The 17500-nt window shown below is 40.8% G+C and overlaps 1 protein-coding gene across 1 annotated transcript in view; it reads left to right on the top strand.

Moving 5' to 3' along the window:
* Positions 1-17500, top strand: part of LOC311054880 (rho GTPase-activating protein 27-like) — a 77922-nt gene that overhangs the window by 25414 nt on the left and 35008 nt on the right. Inside the window, exons 6-8 of the mRNA XM_084070876.1 lie at positions 7288-7485; positions 8699-8827; positions 11488-11661. Of these exons, the coding sequence (XP_083927002.1) occupies positions 7288-7485; positions 8699-8827; positions 11488-11661 (501 nt within the window). The remainder of the gene's footprint in view (positions 1-7287; positions 7486-8698; positions 8828-11487; positions 11662-17500) is intronic.

Here is a 17500-nt window from a genome sequence, read left to right as displayed (position 1 = left end):
ACTGTCTCTATGTATTCTATGATCCTATAGTTTACTGAGACACTACACTGTCTCTGTATTCTATGATCCTATAGTTTACTGAGACACTACACTGTCTCTGTATTCTATGATCCTATAGTTTACTGAGACACTACACTGTCTCTGTATTCTATGATCCTATAGTTCACTGAGACACTACACTGTCTCTGTATTCTATGATCCTATAGTTTACTGAGACACTACACTGTCTCTGTATTCTATGATCCTATAGTTCACTGAGACACTACACTGTCTCTCTGTATTCTATGATCCTATAGTTCACTGAGACACTACACTGTCTCTCTGTATTCTATGATCCTATAGTTCACTGAGACACTACACTGTCTCTGTATTCTATGATCCTATAGTTTACTGAGACACTACACTGTCTCTGTATTCTATGATCCTATAGTTTACTGAGACACTACACTGTCTCTGTATTCTATGATCCTATAGTTTACTGAGACACTACACTGTCTCTGTATTCTATGATCCTATAGTTTACTGAGACACTACACTGTCTCTGTATTCTATGATCCTATAGTTTACTGAGACACTACACTGTCTCTGTATTCTATGATCCTATAGTTTACTGAGACACTACACTGTCTCTGTATTCTATGATCCTATAGTTTACTGAGACACTACACTGTCTCTGTATTCTATGATCCTATAGTTTACTGAGACACTACACTGTCTCTGTATTCTATGATCCTATAGTTCACTGAGACACTACACTGTCTCTCTGTATTCTATGATCCTATAGTTTACTGAGACACTACACTGTCTCTGTATTCTATGATCCTATAGTTTACTGAGACACTACACTGTCTCTGTATTCTATGATCCTATAGTTTACTGAGACACTACACTGTCTCTGTATTCTATGATCCTATAGTTTACTGAGACACGACACTGTCTCTGTATTCTATGATCCTATAGTTTACTGAGACACTACACTGTCTCTGTATTCTATGATCCTATAGTTTACTGAGACACTACACTGTCTCTGTATTCTATGATCCTATAGTTTACTGAGACACTACACTGTCTCTGTATTCTATGATCCTATAGTTTACTGAGACACTACACTGTCTCTCTGTATTCTATGATCCTATAGTTTACTGAGACACTACACTGTCTCTGTATTCTATGTGTGTTTACTTTGTTTATTGTAATATTTAATTTATTGGATAAAGACATGGTAAATTGTGAGGAACCAGATGGTGGCGCTGGTGTCACTCAATGTAGAAAAGTAGTCAGACCCCTCCCCCCCAGTACAAGATGTTTTAGCTTGTTGTGAGCTTGTATATCTTCTATTTTCAAATAGCTTGTGTGTGTGTGTGTGTGTGTGTGTGTGTGTGTGTGTGTGTGTGTGTGTGTGTGTGTGTGTGTGTGTGTGTGTGTGTGTGTGTGTGTGTGTGTGTGTGTGTGTGTGTGTGTGTGTGTGTGTGTGTACCTGTTGGTGTATGTGTGTAGATGTGTACATGGTCTTGCCCTCGGTGCACACACGTCTGTGTGTGTGTGTGTGTGTGTGTGTGTGTGTGTGTGTGTGTGTGTGTGTGTGTGTGTGTGTGTGTGTGTGTGTGTCTGTGTGTAGCCTATGTGTGCTTGTGTGCATGCTTATTTCTCTCGCAATACTTGGCAACACAGTCCAGTGAGCTCTACCTGTTAGGACAGGTAAGGGTTAACACAGGTGAGCGAGCTAACCCCTCCCCCTCCTCTCTCCCCCTCTCTCTCTCTCTCTCTCTCTCACACACACACACACACACACACACACACACAGTGTAGTAGAGTCAGCAGTTAGCATTAGCATCATGCTAACAGGTAAACAGACGGACTGAAAGGTGAATAAACACATTTAATGTTTAAATATTTTGCATCACATGGTGTGTGTAGTTGATGCTGATTGGCTGTTGGTTTGGTTTGGTTGCTGAGTGACGTCGTGTGTTTGTTTGTTGTACATTTGTGTAAACTAAACTTCTATACAGTGTGTGTGTGTGTGTGTGTGTGTGTGTGTGTGTGTGTGTGTGTGTGTGTGTTACAGATAAAGTGTATTGATGGTTTATTTAGATCATATTTTAACATGGTTTAATGTTAATGTTTGGTTCATTTGGTTGCCTGGCAACCTATAGTTTATTTAGTTTCAATATACATTATTATTTTGATATTATATTACAGCCATGGACCCCTTAGCTGATAGACAGATGAAGCAGGGACCCCTTAGCTGATAGACAGATGAAGCAGGGACCCCTTAACTGATAGACAGATGAAGCAGGGACCCCTTAGCTGATAGAGAGATGAAGCAGGGACCCCTTAGCTGATAGAGAGATGAAGCAGGGACCCCTTAGCTGATAGAGAGATGAGGCAGGGACCCCTTAGCTGAGAGAGATGAAGCAGGGACCCCTTAGCTGAGAGAGATGAAGCATCTCTGCTGGGGGCCCCTCTCTGGCTCTGCTGGGGGCCCCTCTCTGGCTCTGCTGGGGGACCCTCTCTGGCTCTGCTGGGGGACCCTCTCTGGCTCTGCTGGGGGCCCCTCTCTGGCTCTGCTGGGGGCCCCTCTCCGCCTCTGCCGGGGGGCCCTCTCCGGCTCTGCCGGGGGCCCCTCTCCGGCTCTGCTGGGGGCCTCTGCCATCTCTGCTGCAGTGGTGGGGCTGCAGGGCTGTGGTTGATTTTTCTAGCGGCTGCTGATGGCTGTGCTCAGGCGGTCGCGGTTCTTGTGTTGTTGTTGCATTAGAATCAGAATTAGGACGCTTCAGGAATGGACGGATATCCATGTTTATTTGCTGAGTTTAAATGAATGATAATCACGCTACAGGTAACAGTGATTCATGAGGTAGGAAGAGGTCCCCGGCCCCCCCATAGGTAGAGGTCCCCCGGCCCCCCCATAGGTAGAGGTCCCCCGGCCCCCCCCCCATAGGAAGAGGTCCCCCGCCCCCCCCATAAAATCCGCCTATGATTTTTCTGCTCCATTTTTCAGCTCCAAGTCAGTTGGAGAATTCATTGAGCCGCTGTTGTGTTTTATATGGACTCTCACTGCCCTCTGCTGGGCACACTGGTGTACTGCTGCTGTTGTGTTGTATAGTGACTAGAAGGTTGTGAGCTTGTAGATCTACTGCTTGTAGATCTACTGCTTGTAGATCGCCTATTTTCAAAAGATATTTTATACACTTTGAACGTTTGAAATGGGACATTCTGCACAATGACTACTTTCTACTTTTGGTACTTTAAGTACATTTTGATACCAATACTTTTGAACTTTTACTCAAGAAAATGTTGAATTCCTGACTTTTACTTGTAACAGAGCTATATTGCAGCATTGATACTTTTACTTAAGTAAAACATTTGAGTACTTTTTCCACCACTGATCTCTTAGTGAAATATGAAATATGAATGTATATAATGGTTGTTTTTCTTTCAGGCTGCAGGACAGATCTGACTAATACGTTAGATCATTGGTTCTCAAAGTGGGGTCCGGGGACCCCCCGGGGTCCTTGAGGGAGTTCCAGGGGGTCCCCAGCTAAATGATAGATTAGGCACCAAATGGACCCTTGTGGGTGTACAAATGGAAAAACCCTTGTGGGTGTACAAATGGAACCAAATGGACCCTAACGGGTCCATTTGGTTCCATTTGTACACTCTCAGAGTTACATTGACATAGATTTTACAATATAAATTGCGGTCCAAGTGATAGAAATGCCATTAAATGGGGGTCCGTAGCCCTAATGCATGTCAAACTGGGGGGTCCTTGAAATTAAAATGTTTGAGAATCACTGCTGGAGAGCCGTAAAAAAATCGTCTCTTATGGGGGTCCCTGAGGCATATCTTTTGAAATGGGGGTCCGCGGGCTAATAAGTGTCAATTTGGGGGTCCTTGACATGAAAAAGTTTGAGAACCACTGCCTTAGATTATATTTTATATTGTATTATATTATATTATATTATATTATATTATATTTCAACATTTAAAAATACATGCTTCACATGCATTTTAAGTTTGAGTTGTAAGCACATTTTGATTAGCGTTATGGGTGAGCTTGTAGATCTGCTATTTTTTAAGAGTCAAACTATAAAATATGGTTAACATGATTTTGATGCTAAATTCACACATTTAGCTGGGGACCCCCTGGAACCCCCTCAAGGACCCATGGGGGTCCCCGGACCCCACTTTGAGAACCACTGGCTGGGTGTTTTTTCATAGTACTATGTAGGGGTGTCACGATACACCTATTCCACGATTCGATTCGACTTTCGATATTAAGGTCACGATTCGATTCGATTTTCGATACGATATATATTTTTAAAACGTCCTTTTTTTCAGCTTTGAGGGCTATATGATTATTAATTTAGGCTATTGTCTTGATTTGTAAAGAAAAACACATGTTTCTCAATAAGTCCCTTTTATTTGAATAACATCAAATGAGAATGAGAATAACAAAAAGGGTTTTATGCCCTTGGCTTACAACAACAACATTCTTGTGAAGCTCTATAACTAAATAAAATCTAAATAAATAATACAAAATTGAACATGTAAGAAAAAAGGATCCAAAGACAGCTGTTATTTGGCTACATGTTCTTAAACATCTTAAAGTATGTTCACATTGTTTGAACAGGTAAGAGCTTTAACAAACAAGACATGTGAATAATAAGCTAAGCCATACTATTCACTTTTTATTTTCAAATTCTTCTTCAAGAAGATGAGCATGTTCACATGTTCTGGAGTGAGGGCATTCCTTTGAGCTGTCACAATGTCTCCTGCTGTTGAGAATGAGAACACTCTCTCACGTGCAACACTTGTTGCTTGAACAGCAGAAGAGCTTTGCTAAATGTGGGTAAGACGGCTCATTGTCTTTCCACCATTTCAGAGGATTTGACTCTAGAGTCTTGTAGAGCTGAATCTCCTCTTCCACAACTTCAGGCCATGGTTTGGGGGCTCCTGCTACTGATGTGGTGGGGGCTGTGCTGAAGATTTTGCCAAACAGTTCACTGAGTGCTGTTTTCTTTGCTGGGGGGCTCCAGACACAGTCTCTAAACCTTCTGCACGGCTCTGGCTGGGCTCTTCTCCAGAGGCCTGGGTCAAAGGTCACACAAAACAGATAAAATAAATGAGAGGTCTATGCTTCCCTCCTGAGGCCATTTGTGGTGACATGTTTGGTGTGCTTACTGTGCTATCATGAAATATTAAAATGTTCTTTAAACTAATTATATCTTAGAAGAATTATATCACTTTTAATATTTAACATGACTTTTTTATATTAGGAAAATCTTAAGATGTATTTGTTATATGAATTGACCACATACCTGTGTGGGATATATATATATATATATACATACATACATACATGCATACATACATACATACATACATACATACATACATACATACATACATATATACATATACATACCTGTGTGGGACTGGGATGCTGTTGCAAGATTTTCTCAGCCAGAGTTTTGAAGATCTCACTCCGAGAGAAGTCATCCAGGTGGGCGAGAGACTTGAACCTAGGATCTAGTGCAGCGCTCTCATTCAGAAACTGTTGAAGTGTTGGGTCTGAATACCTCTCCTTAAAGTTACCTGCTATAGCAGATTTAATATCCCTCACAGTTGGTGAATCTGTGTCACTGGGTCTCATAGATGTCAGGATTGTGTGTTGGAGGGGAAGGACCATAGATACAGTGGGTTGCTGTTCAGAACTCAGCAAAGTAGTGACTGTTTTCAAGGGCTTCAGTACCTCAACCACCGCCTCCATGACTTTAATCTCTGCATCAGTGAGGGTGATGAGGTCCTTCACATTCTGTTTCACGCTGTCCTCTGTGAGAGCAGCATAAACTGCCACTTGCTGCTCTAAGTAGCGTTCTATCATTTCATAGCTGGAGTTCCACCGTGTCACAACATCTTGAATTAGCTTGTGAGGGGTTTCATTTTCCTTACAAAGTCCTAGCAACTTTTGTTTGCTTTTGAAGACAGCTGCTGCAGTTGTACTGCGGTGGAAAAAAAGCAACTATCCTCCTGACTTTGCCCAGAATACGGGACATCTGGTTAACTCCTAACCCCTTCTGTGTTGCCAGATTCACTGTGTGTGCAAAACAACCTACATGTGGCGACATTCCAGCCTCTTTTGTGGCATTTACAATGTTTTTGGCATTATCTGTTGTCACAGGGATCTTTGCATTGGGTCTGTCTAATTTCCATTCCACTGCTGCTTTCTTCAGAATATCAGACAAATGTTCACTTGTGTGGGCATCATAAATTGGGAGCGTTTGAAGTACTGGGCTTTCGATCTCCCAATTCTCATTAATGTAGTGAGCTGTTATGGTGAACTCTCTGTTGATCTGGAGGTCCACCCATCTGTTGTTAAGGCAATTAATTCTGCATGGCTCAGCCCTTCTATTTGTGCCTTCACCTTCTCATACAAGGCAGGCAACACTTTTGTGCTCATATGTGATCTGCTTGGCATTTCGTAACGTGGTTCTAGGACACTGATCAAATGATTGAACCCAGTGTTCTCCACCACTGAAAGGGGTCACATGTCTAATGCTATTTCGAAAGATGTGGGAGTTTTTCTCTATAAGAGCCTGGAATTGTTGGCTGTGGCATCCTTTTACCGGCCAGATCAATGTCTTTGTGATGCCTGCGAATATGCGTCCCCATATTTGACGTGTTGCCTGAGCTGGGATACGGTACACGTGTGGAGCATAATCGACAAACGGTAGCCGTTTTGTTAACAACGCGTCGGGTGCCCTCATAACTCACTGGGAAGCCAAAATATTGCCAGACTTTTGACTTAAAGGAAGCGGGAGGGTTTTTCCAATTCTTCCGTTTGTGTATCATCAATATCATCATCGCTGGCTTCAGCAGTGGCCATGGTGAAATGTAACGTTACTAACGTAGCAGTACAGACGCAGCGCTACAGCGCTCTCTCTCTCTCTGTCTCTCCTCCACACTCCTCTCCTCTGCTGCCGTGTGCACTGCTTGTGGGTTTGTCCTGTTGTCTTGTTTTTTCCTCCAATCGGATGTGCGCATGCCAGATGACATGTCATGCGCGGGAGTATTTTTTTGTTTTAACCCTTGAATCGCGATACGGCTTTTGATTTCGATACACTGTATCGTACGTCATTTTCGGTTTGATTTCGATACGTATCGCGTATCGTGACACCCGTGGTACTATGACATCATATGATGACACCAGAGATCTCCATATATGGGCATGAAATCTCAACCTGTCAAATGCCTCTGTGTCGTTAACCGACCTGTCCGTCTCCCTAGGCCCCGCCCATTTATGCTAACGTCAGTGACCTGAGGCGGAGCCAGCCTGTGACCATGTCCTCCTCTGCCGGCCACGCCCCCTCCTCGCCGTACGACTCCGCCTCCTCCTCTTCTTCGGACCACACCCCCTGCTCGTCAGTCTCCTCCCCCGGTGCGATAAGCCCCGCCTCCCCGCTCAGCCCTCAGGACGGATGGCAGGTTGGTGTTTTTTCCCGCCTTTTCTTTGTTTTATATAAATATATCATTTCTCTTTCTTATGACGGCCTTCAGGCCTTCAAAGTGGGGTCCGGGGACCCCCAGGGGTACTTGAGGGGGTTCCAGGGGGTCCCCAGCTAAATGATAGATTAGGAACCAAATGGACCCTTGTGGGACTGTAACTCTGAGAGTGTACAAATGGAACCAAATGGACCCTAACGGGTCCATTTGGTTCCATTTGTACACTCTCAGAGTTACATTAGCATTAATTTTACGATATAAATTGGGGTCCCAGAGGTATAAATGCCATTAAATGGGGGTCCGTAGCCTCTAATGCATGTCAAACTGGGGGTCCTTGAAATTAAAATGGTTGAAAATCACTGCTAGAGAGACGTAAAAATCTTCTATTATGGGGGGTCCCTGGCATATCTTTTCAAATGGGGGTCCGCGGGCTAATAAGTGTCTATTTGGGGGTCCTTGGCACGAAAAAGTTTGAGAACCACTGGGTTAGACCACCAGGCCTGGAGGAGACCTGGTTAGACCACCAGGCCTGGAGGAGACCTGGTTAGACCACCAGGCCTGGAGGAGACCTGGTTAGACCACCCGGCCTGGAGGAGACCTGGTTAGACCACCCGGCCTGGAGGAGACCTGGTTAGACCACCAGGCCTGGAGGAGACCTGGTTAGACCACCAGGCCTGGAGGAGACCTGGTTAGACCACCCGGCCTGGAGGAGACCTGGTTAGACCACCCGGCCTGGAGGAGACCTGGTTAGACCACCAGGCCTGGAGGAGACCTGGTTAGACCACCCGGCCTGGAGGAGACCTGGTTAGACCACCCGGCCTGGAGGAGACCTGGTTAGACCACCCGGCCTGGAGGAGACCTGGTTAGACCACCAGGCCTGGAGGAGACCTGGTTAGACCACCCGGCCTGGAGGAGACCTGGTTAGACCACCAGGCCTGGAGGAGACCTGGTTAGACCACCAGGCCTGGAGGAGACCTGGTTAGACCACCCGGCCTGGAGGAGACCTGCTCTCAGAGGAGACACACTTTTCTACTTGTATTTTATGACCAGGTTATGGCTTTACTGGAAAATACACTGTGTGTGTGTGTGTGTGTGTGTGTGTGTGTGTGTGTGTGTGTGTGTGTGTGTGTGTGTGTGTGTGTGTGTGTGTGTGTGTGTGTGTGTGTGTGTGTGTGTGTGTGTGTGTGTGTGTCAGGTGTTTACAGATAAGGACAGCGGTAAGGAGTTTTATCATCACCCCGTGACGGGCCGTACCACCTGGACACACCCCCCCTCCCTCCAAGAGGAGATGGAACAGTCCGGCTCCGCCCACTCTCCTGTGCAGGTACAAACAGCTGTGTGTATGTGTGTGTGTGTGTGTGATTGATTGATTGATTGATTGAAATTTTTATTAGGCAAAAGAATGTAAAACAACACAGTTACATTTATAATGCTTTTGTCTAAAAGGTCCGGCCAAAAAAGTCCTTGCGGGCTTGTGACTCTAGTCCTCTAGTCCCTCTAGTTTTGTGACTGTGGGTGTCACTAACTTTTTCGAGGTACTTATACAGATATGCGCCAGGGGTCGCGCTAGGATTGTAATCTGCCGGTCCCAATGTCCGGAAGGATTCAAATTTACCGGACATCTGACAAAAATAACGGTCATAATTATGTTTATGCATTAATGGCAAGCAGGTGCGTAAATACAGCCTGACACTTAGGCCTACAGCATTATATTTTGCATTGAGCTATTTGAACATGAACCATCATAATATACAGGGTGCACATAACTTTTTAGGTCTGGTACGCAGAAGAGCACCTGGACATGTGACTTGGTGCGCATGGCGCCCGTCCCGTTTTGTCAACTGGGGGGGGGGGGGGGGGGGGGGGGGGGGGTTCAGCCGGACAGTTTTGTCAACGGGGGGGGGGGGGAGAAAAAAAGGACGCTCTGCTTCTAAATTCCGCCGATTTTCGCCGTTTTTTTTTCTCACGCTGTTAGATAAAGCCCCCAAGGTTGGTGCCCTGTGCTGCTGCGCTGATTTTATCCGCCAGATTGGGACGTTCACGGCATATTTCGCACCATTACGGTGCGTTCATCATCGGTGACGAGTGCCTCTAACAGCCGCTGCTGGCTGCGTGCACGCAGCAAGGCAATGCGAGGCGACGCGAGTCATATCTCTACCCCTGTGCCTAATGGCTGTACATGGGGCCGACGGGTGCTTTAGAGTGATTGTGTGAGTGTGGCTTCAGGAAGTAAATTCCTAGCCTCGATCTCCAGGCTTTTATTTTTTAGTTTTGCTAAAAAATAAAAGCTTGGAAATTCCTGTCCCAGCTGTTGGTGCGCAAAAGCGCCTCGCGTCGCCTGATGTGGTGCGCATTTTTTATTTTGGGTGCGCATGCGCACCTGCGCACCAGTTATGTGCACCCCTGATAATATACACATTTTATACAGGGTCATCTTACACAAATACATTAATTTCCTACATTACCATTTGCACGCATGCTGCGTGCGTAATGGTTTCTCAATAATCAATTGCGTTTGTATGCATTTTCTAATCAAAGGGCACTGCACAAAATTGGGCATTTCAGATCAATCCTTCATAACGTGGATCAGCTGACCTGTTAGGGCAATAAATGATAGACCACTACTCACTCACAGGAGGAGGTTATAATGTATAGTTAGACAGTGGATGCCGTCCGTGCGTCTAGTTGGGACAGCCGTGGGAAAGTTGATGAGTTGTGAGAATCTTGTCGTCTCCTCATAGAGCTATTCAGTTCAAAGTGGTAACGTTTTAACGTGTCCACCTCATAGAGTTAAAAATAGGTCCACGATTATGATTAACGTCATGTTTCAGCTCGATGCCATAGTTGCAGTAGCCTATAGCTGTTGTGAAGAGTATTTACGCATCTGTGTTAGATTTCATCTTCAACCTGCACTGTTATTAAACTGTAGGGCAACTTGCCAACTTTACTCACAAGTGCCCTTGTATTAGCCTAGTATCTGTGATATATTCTAACTCGTAATGATACAACTTGTGTGTGACTGGCTGTTGAATACACAACTTTATATAATGTAACTTGTAACCGGGCCGCGGACTGCCGAGACCGCTGGCTACGCAGCAGCAGCAACAACTAGCTCTCTTCTTCCTGTTGTACCTTCACAATAAAGTGTCTCCCATTTACCGCCCAATGCAGCACATTTTACACCGGTTATTATTAACAGGAAATAGGTGTAACCTAACAGCGTGTGACAAACTCTGTTCTTGCTACCGCTCTCTCTCTCTCTCCCAGAAACAGAGAAACACACGCACACTGTTAAGAGAGAGAGAAAAAAAGAGCGAGAGAGAGAGAGCGAGCGAGCTTGCAAAGCAGAGGATTTGAAATGTGCCTAATTGTGCGGTGATAAGTAATGAACTGTCGTGTCATTATCACACACACACACAGGTGTTGGTACTCCAACACCTCAGTGTCACTGAAGACTAAGCTTCAAACCTCCCAAAACAAACTGATTCGACTACTTCTCGGACTGGGGCCCATGACCCACCTCTCTCCCACTCACTTTGCCAGCCTAGGCTGGCTCAGGGTCCAAGACAGGGTTAAACAACTAAAAATGGGACTGGTCTTCAAAATTGTAAATGCAGATTTGCCAGAAATGCCCCCTATACCCGCATATCAGAGGTCGCGTTAGTTCGATAATTGCCGGTTTTGACCGTTTTTTTATGACAAAGACCGGAAAAAATAAATCTCTCCGGACATCCTGACTGTGTAATCAGTTGAATCAGAAATCATCATATGTTATTTTACATATTTACAATGTAGTCATTTATCAGACACTATGTATCCACCATCCAGAGTGACTTACAATAAACAAGGTAAACACATACATAGAATACAGAGACAGTGTAGTGTCTCTGTAAACTATAGGATCATAGAATCATCATAGATCTGTGTGTGTGTGTGTGTGTGTGTGTGTGTGTGTGTGTGTGTGTGTGTGTGTGTGTGTGTTAGGGGTGGAGTGTGTGTGTGGATGAGTCATCAGGCAGGTTGTTTTATTACAACCATTCATCCGGACTCACATCCTGGTCGGCTCCGCCCACTGAGACCCTGACCACACCCACATCATGGCTGGCTCCGCCCACTGACACCTTGACCACACCCACCGACCAGGACAGGCAGGAACCGGTGTGTACACCACGCGCACGCACACACACACACGTTTGTTTTGCTATACTTGTGAGGACATCAACATTTTAGGAAGCCGATTTTATGAATGATTTATGATTTCCTTGGGACATTTTTAACCGCAAGTCTAAAGCCGGAAAATAGCAGATCTACAAGCTCACAACGTGTCGCGCTGCCACACGTTGTGAGCTTGTAGATCGGCTATTTTCCGGTGTTTGACATCGCCGCACAGCTAAGTATAAAATAGGGGGAAATCTAACCCCAACCCCCTAAACCTAACCTCTAAAAAGGTCTAATCCTGAACCTAACCCCAACCTGAATCTTTTTCTAATTGTATCTAAAAATCTTTTTTCAAGCATAAAATAACAATTTATCTTGTGAGGACCAAGAAAATGGTCCTCACAACGTCTATTTCTCATATTCTACTATACTTGTGGGGACGTTTGGTCCACACAAGTATAGTAATACAAACACACACACCCACACACACACACACGCCTGAGAGAGTCGTCACACTGAAGTCGCAGCACAGACGGCTGTGTTGTTGACGGACAACGGATCCACTTTATGAGAAACAACACAAATAAAACCTGATGAAACAGTTAAATGTCATTAAGATGAGGATAAAGGACACATTCAGTCTAAATGTCATTAAGATGAGGATAAAGGACACATTCAGTCTAAATGTCATTAAGATGAGGATAAAGGACACATTCAGTCTAAATGTCATTAAGATGAGGATAAAGGACACATTCAGTCTAAATGTCATTAAGATGAGGATAAAGGAAACATTTAGTCTAAATGTCATTAAGATGAGGATAAAGGACACATTCAGTCTAAATGTCATTAAGATGAGGATAAAGGAAACATTCAGTCTAAATGTCATTAAGATGAGGATAAAGGAAACATTCAGTCTAAATGTCATTAAGATGAGGATAAAGGAAACATTCAGTCTAAATGTCATTAAGATGAGGATAAAGGACACATTCAGTCTAAATGTCATTAAGATGAGGATAAAGGAAACATTCAGTCTAAATGTCATTAAGATGAGGATAAAGGACACATTCAGTCTAAATGTCATTAAGATGAGGATAAAGGACACATTCAGTCTAAATGTCATTAAGATGAGGATAAAGGACACATTCAGTCTAAATGTCATTAAGATGAGGATAAAGGAAACATTTAGTCTAAATGTCATTAAGATGAGGATAAAGGACACATTCAGTCTAAATGTCATTAAGATGAGGATAAAGGAAACATTCAGTCTAAATGTCATTAAGATGAGGATAAAGGAAACATTCAGTCTAAATGTCATTAAGATGAGGATAAAGGAAACATTCAGTCTAAATGTCATTAAGATGAGGATAAAGGACACATTCAGTCTAAATGTCATTAAGATGAGGATAAAGGAAACATTTAGTCTAAATGTCATTAAGATGAGGATAAAGGAAACATTTAGTCTAAATGTCATTAAGATGAGGATAAAGGAAACATTCAGTCTAAATGTCATTAAGATGAGGATAAAGGACACATTCAGTCTAAATGTCATTAAGATGAGGATAAAGGAAACATTCAGTCTAAATGTCATTAAGATGAGGATAAAGGAAACATTCAGTCTAAATGTCATTAAGATGAGGATAAAGGAAACATTCAGTCTAAATGTCATTAAGATGAGGATAAAGGAAACATTCAGTCTAAATGTCATTAAGATGAGGATAAAGGAAACATTCAGTCTAAATGTCATTAAGATGAGGATAAAGGACACATTCAGTCTAAATGTCATTAAGATGAGGATAAAGGAAACATTCAGTCTAAATGTCATTAAGATGAGGATAAAGGACACATTCAGTCTAAATGTCATTAAGATGAGGATAAAGGAAACATTCAGTCTAAATGTCATTAAGATGAGGATAAAGGACACATTCAGTCTAAATGTCATTAAGATGAGGATAAAGGACACATTCAGTCTAAATGTCATTAAGATGAGGATAAAGGAAACATTTAGTCTAAATGTCATTAAGATGAGGATAAAGGAAACATTTAGTCTAAATGTCATTAAGATGAGGATAAAGGAAACATTCAGTCTAAATGTCATTAAGATGAGGATAAAGGACACATTCAGTCTAAATGTCATTAAGATGAGGATAAAGGAAACATTCAGTCTAAATGTCATTAAGATGAGGATAAAGGAAACATTCAGTCTAAATGTCATTAAGATGAGGATAAAGGAAACATTCAGTCTAAATGTCATTAAGATGAGGATAAAGGAAACATTCAGTCTAAATGTCATTAAGATGAGGATAAAGGAAACATTCAGTCTAAATGTCATTAAGATGAGGATAAAGGACACATTCAGTCTAAATGTCATTAAGATGAGGATAAAGGAAACATTCAGTCTAAATGTCATTAAGATGAGGATAAAGGACACATTCAGTCTAAATGTCATTAAGATGAGGATAAAGGAAACATTCAGTCTAAATGTCATTAAGATGAGGATAAAGGAAACATTCAGTCTAAATGTCATTAAGATGAGGATAAAGGAAACATTCAGTCTAAATGTCATTAAGATGAGGATAAAGGACACATTCAGTCTAAATGTCATTAAGATGAGGATAAAGGAAACATTCAGTCTAAATGTCATTAAGATGAGGATAAAGGAAACATTCAGTCTAAATGTCATTAAGATGAGGATAAAGGAAACATTCAGTCTAAATGTCATTAAGATGAGGATAAAGGACACATTTAGTCTAAATGTCATTAAGATGAGGATAAAGGAAACATTTAGTCTAAATGTCATTAAGATGAGGATAAAGGAAACATTCAGTCTAAATGTCATTAAGATGAGGATAAAGGAAACATTCAGTCTAAATGTCATTAAGATGAGGATAAAGGACACATTCAGTCTAAATGTCATTAAGATGAGGATAAAGGAAACATTTAGTCTAAATGTCATTAAGATGAGGATAAAGGACACATTCAGTCTAAATGTCATTAAGATGAGGATAAAGGAAACATTTAGTCTAAATGTCATTAAGATGAGGATAAAGGACACATTCAGTCTAAATGTCATTAAGATGAGGATAAAGGAAACATTCAGTCTAAATGTCATTAAGATGAGGATAAAGGAAACATTCAGTCTAAATGTCATTAAGATGAGGATAAAGGAAACATTCAGTCTAAATGTCATTAAGATGAGGATAAAGGAAACATTCAGTCTAAATGTCATTAAGATGAGGATAAAGGAAACATTCAGTCTAAATGTCATTAAGATGAGGATAAAGGAAACATTCAGTCTAAATGTCATTAAGATGAGGATAAAGGAAACATTCAGTCTAAATGTCATTAAGATGAGGATAAAGGAAACATTTAGTCTAAATGTCATTAAGATGAGGATAAAGGAAACATTGAGTCTAAATGTCATTAAGATGAGGATAAAGGAAACATTCAGTCTAAATGTCATTAAGATGAGGATAAAGGACACATTCAGTCTAAATGTCATTAAGATGAGGATAAAGGACACATTCAGTCTAAATGTCATTAAGATGAGGATAAAGGAAACATTCAGTCTAAATGTCATTAAGATGAGGATAAAGGAAACATTCAGTCTAAATGTCATTAAGATGAGGATAAAGGAAACATTCAGTCTAAATGTCATTAAGATGAGGATAAAGGAAACATTCAGTCTAAATGTCATTAAGATGAGGATAAAGGAAACATTCAGTCTAAATGTCATTAAGATGAGGATAAAGGAAACATTCAGTCTAAATGTCATTAAGATGAGGATAAAGGAAACATTCAGTCTAAATGACATTAAGATGAGGATAAAGGAAACATTCAGTCTAAATGTCATTAAGATGAGGATAAAGGAAACATTCAGTCTAAATGTCATTAAGATGAGGATAAAGGAAACATTCAGTCTAAATGTCATTAAGATGAGGATAAAGGAAACATTCAGTCTAAATGTCATTAAGATGAGGATAAAGGAAACATTCAGTCTAAATGTCATTAAGATGAGGATAAAGGACACATTCAGTCTAAATGTCATTAAGATGAGGATAAAGGAAACATTTAGTCTAAATGTCATTAAGATGAGGATAAAGGAAACATTCAGTCTAAATGTCATTAAGATGAGGATAAAGGAAACATTCAGTCTAAATGTCATTAAGATGAGGATAAAGGAAACATTCAGTCTAAATGTCATTAAGATGAGGATAAAGGAAACATTCAGTCTAAATGTCATTAAGATGAGGATAAAGGAAACATTCAGTCTAAATGTCATTAAGATGAGGATAAAGGACACATTCAGTCTAAATGTCATTAAGATGAGGATAAAGGACACATTTAGTCTAAATGTCATTAAGATGAGGATAAAGGAAACATTCAGTCTAAATGTCATTAAGATGAGGATAAAGGAAACATTCAGTCTAAATGTCATTAAGATGAGGATAAAGGACACATTCAGTCTAAATGTCATTAAGATGAGGATAAAGGAAACATTCAGTCTAAATGTCATTAAGATGAGGATAAAGGAAACATTCAGTCTAAATGTCATTAAGATGAGGATAAAGGAAACATTCAGTCTAAATGTCATTAAGATGAGGATAAAGGAAACATTCAGTCTAAATGACATTAAGATGAGGATAAAGGACACATTCAGTCTAAATGTCATTAAGATGAGGATAAAGGAAACATTCAGTCTAAATGTCATTAAGATGAGGATAAAGGAAACATTCAGTCTAAATGTCATTGAGATGAGGATAAAGGAAACATTTAGTCTAAATGTCATTGAGATGAGGATAAAGGAAACATTCAGTCTAAATGTCATTAAGATGAGGATAAAGGAAACATTCAGTCTAAATGTCATTAAGATGAGGATAAAGGAAACATTCAGTCTAAATGTCATTAAGATGAGGATAAAGGACACATTCAGTCTAAATGTCATTAAGATGAGGATAAAGGAAACATTCAGTCTAAATGTCATTAAGATGAGGATAAAGGAAACATTTAGTCTAAATGTCATTAAGATGAGGATAAAGGAAACATTCAGTCTAAATGACATTAAGATGAGGATAAAGGACACATTCAGTCTAAATGTCATTAAGATGAGGATAAAGGAAACATTCAGTCTAAATGTCATTAAGATGAGGATAAAGGAAACATTCAGTCTAAATGTCATTGAGATGAGGATAAAGGAAACATTCAGTCTAAATGTCATTAAGATGAGGATAAAGGAAACATTCAGTCTAAATGTCATTAAGATGAGGATAAAGGAAACATTCAGTCTAAATGTCATTAAGATGAGGATAAAGGAAACATTTAGTCTAAATGTCATTGAGATGAGGATAAAGGAAACATTCAGTCTAAATGTCATTAAGATGAGGATAAAGGAAACATTCAGTCTAAATGTCATTAAGATGAGGATAAAGGAAACATTCAGTCTAAATGTCATTAAGATGAGGATAAAGGAAACATTCAGTCTAAATGTCATTAAGATGAGGATAAAGGAAACATTCAGTCTAAATGTCATTAAGATGAGGATAAAGGACACATTCAGTCTAAATGTCATTAAGATGAGGATAAAGGACACATTCAGTCTAAATGTCATTAAGATGAGGATAAAGGAAACATTTAGTCTAAATGTCATTGAGATGAGGATAAAGGAAACATTCAGTCTAAATGTCATTAAGATGAGGATAAAGGAAACATTCAGTCTAAATGTCATTAAGATGAGGATAAAGGAAACATTCAGTCTAAATGTCATTAAGATGAGGATAAAGGAAACATTCAGTCTAAATGTCATTAAGATGAGGATAAAGGACACATTCAGTCTAAATGTCAT

This window comes from Gymnoscopelus microlampas (genome assembly GCF_963454915.1).
Source record: "Gymnoscopelus microlampas genome assembly, chromosome: 11".
In the NCBI taxonomy this organism is placed as follows: Eukaryota; Metazoa; Chordata; class Actinopteri; order Myctophiformes; family Myctophidae; genus Gymnoscopelus; species Gymnoscopelus microlampas.
Note: the sequence above shows the minus strand (reverse complement) of the source record. Positions and strands in the feature narration are given on the sequence as shown.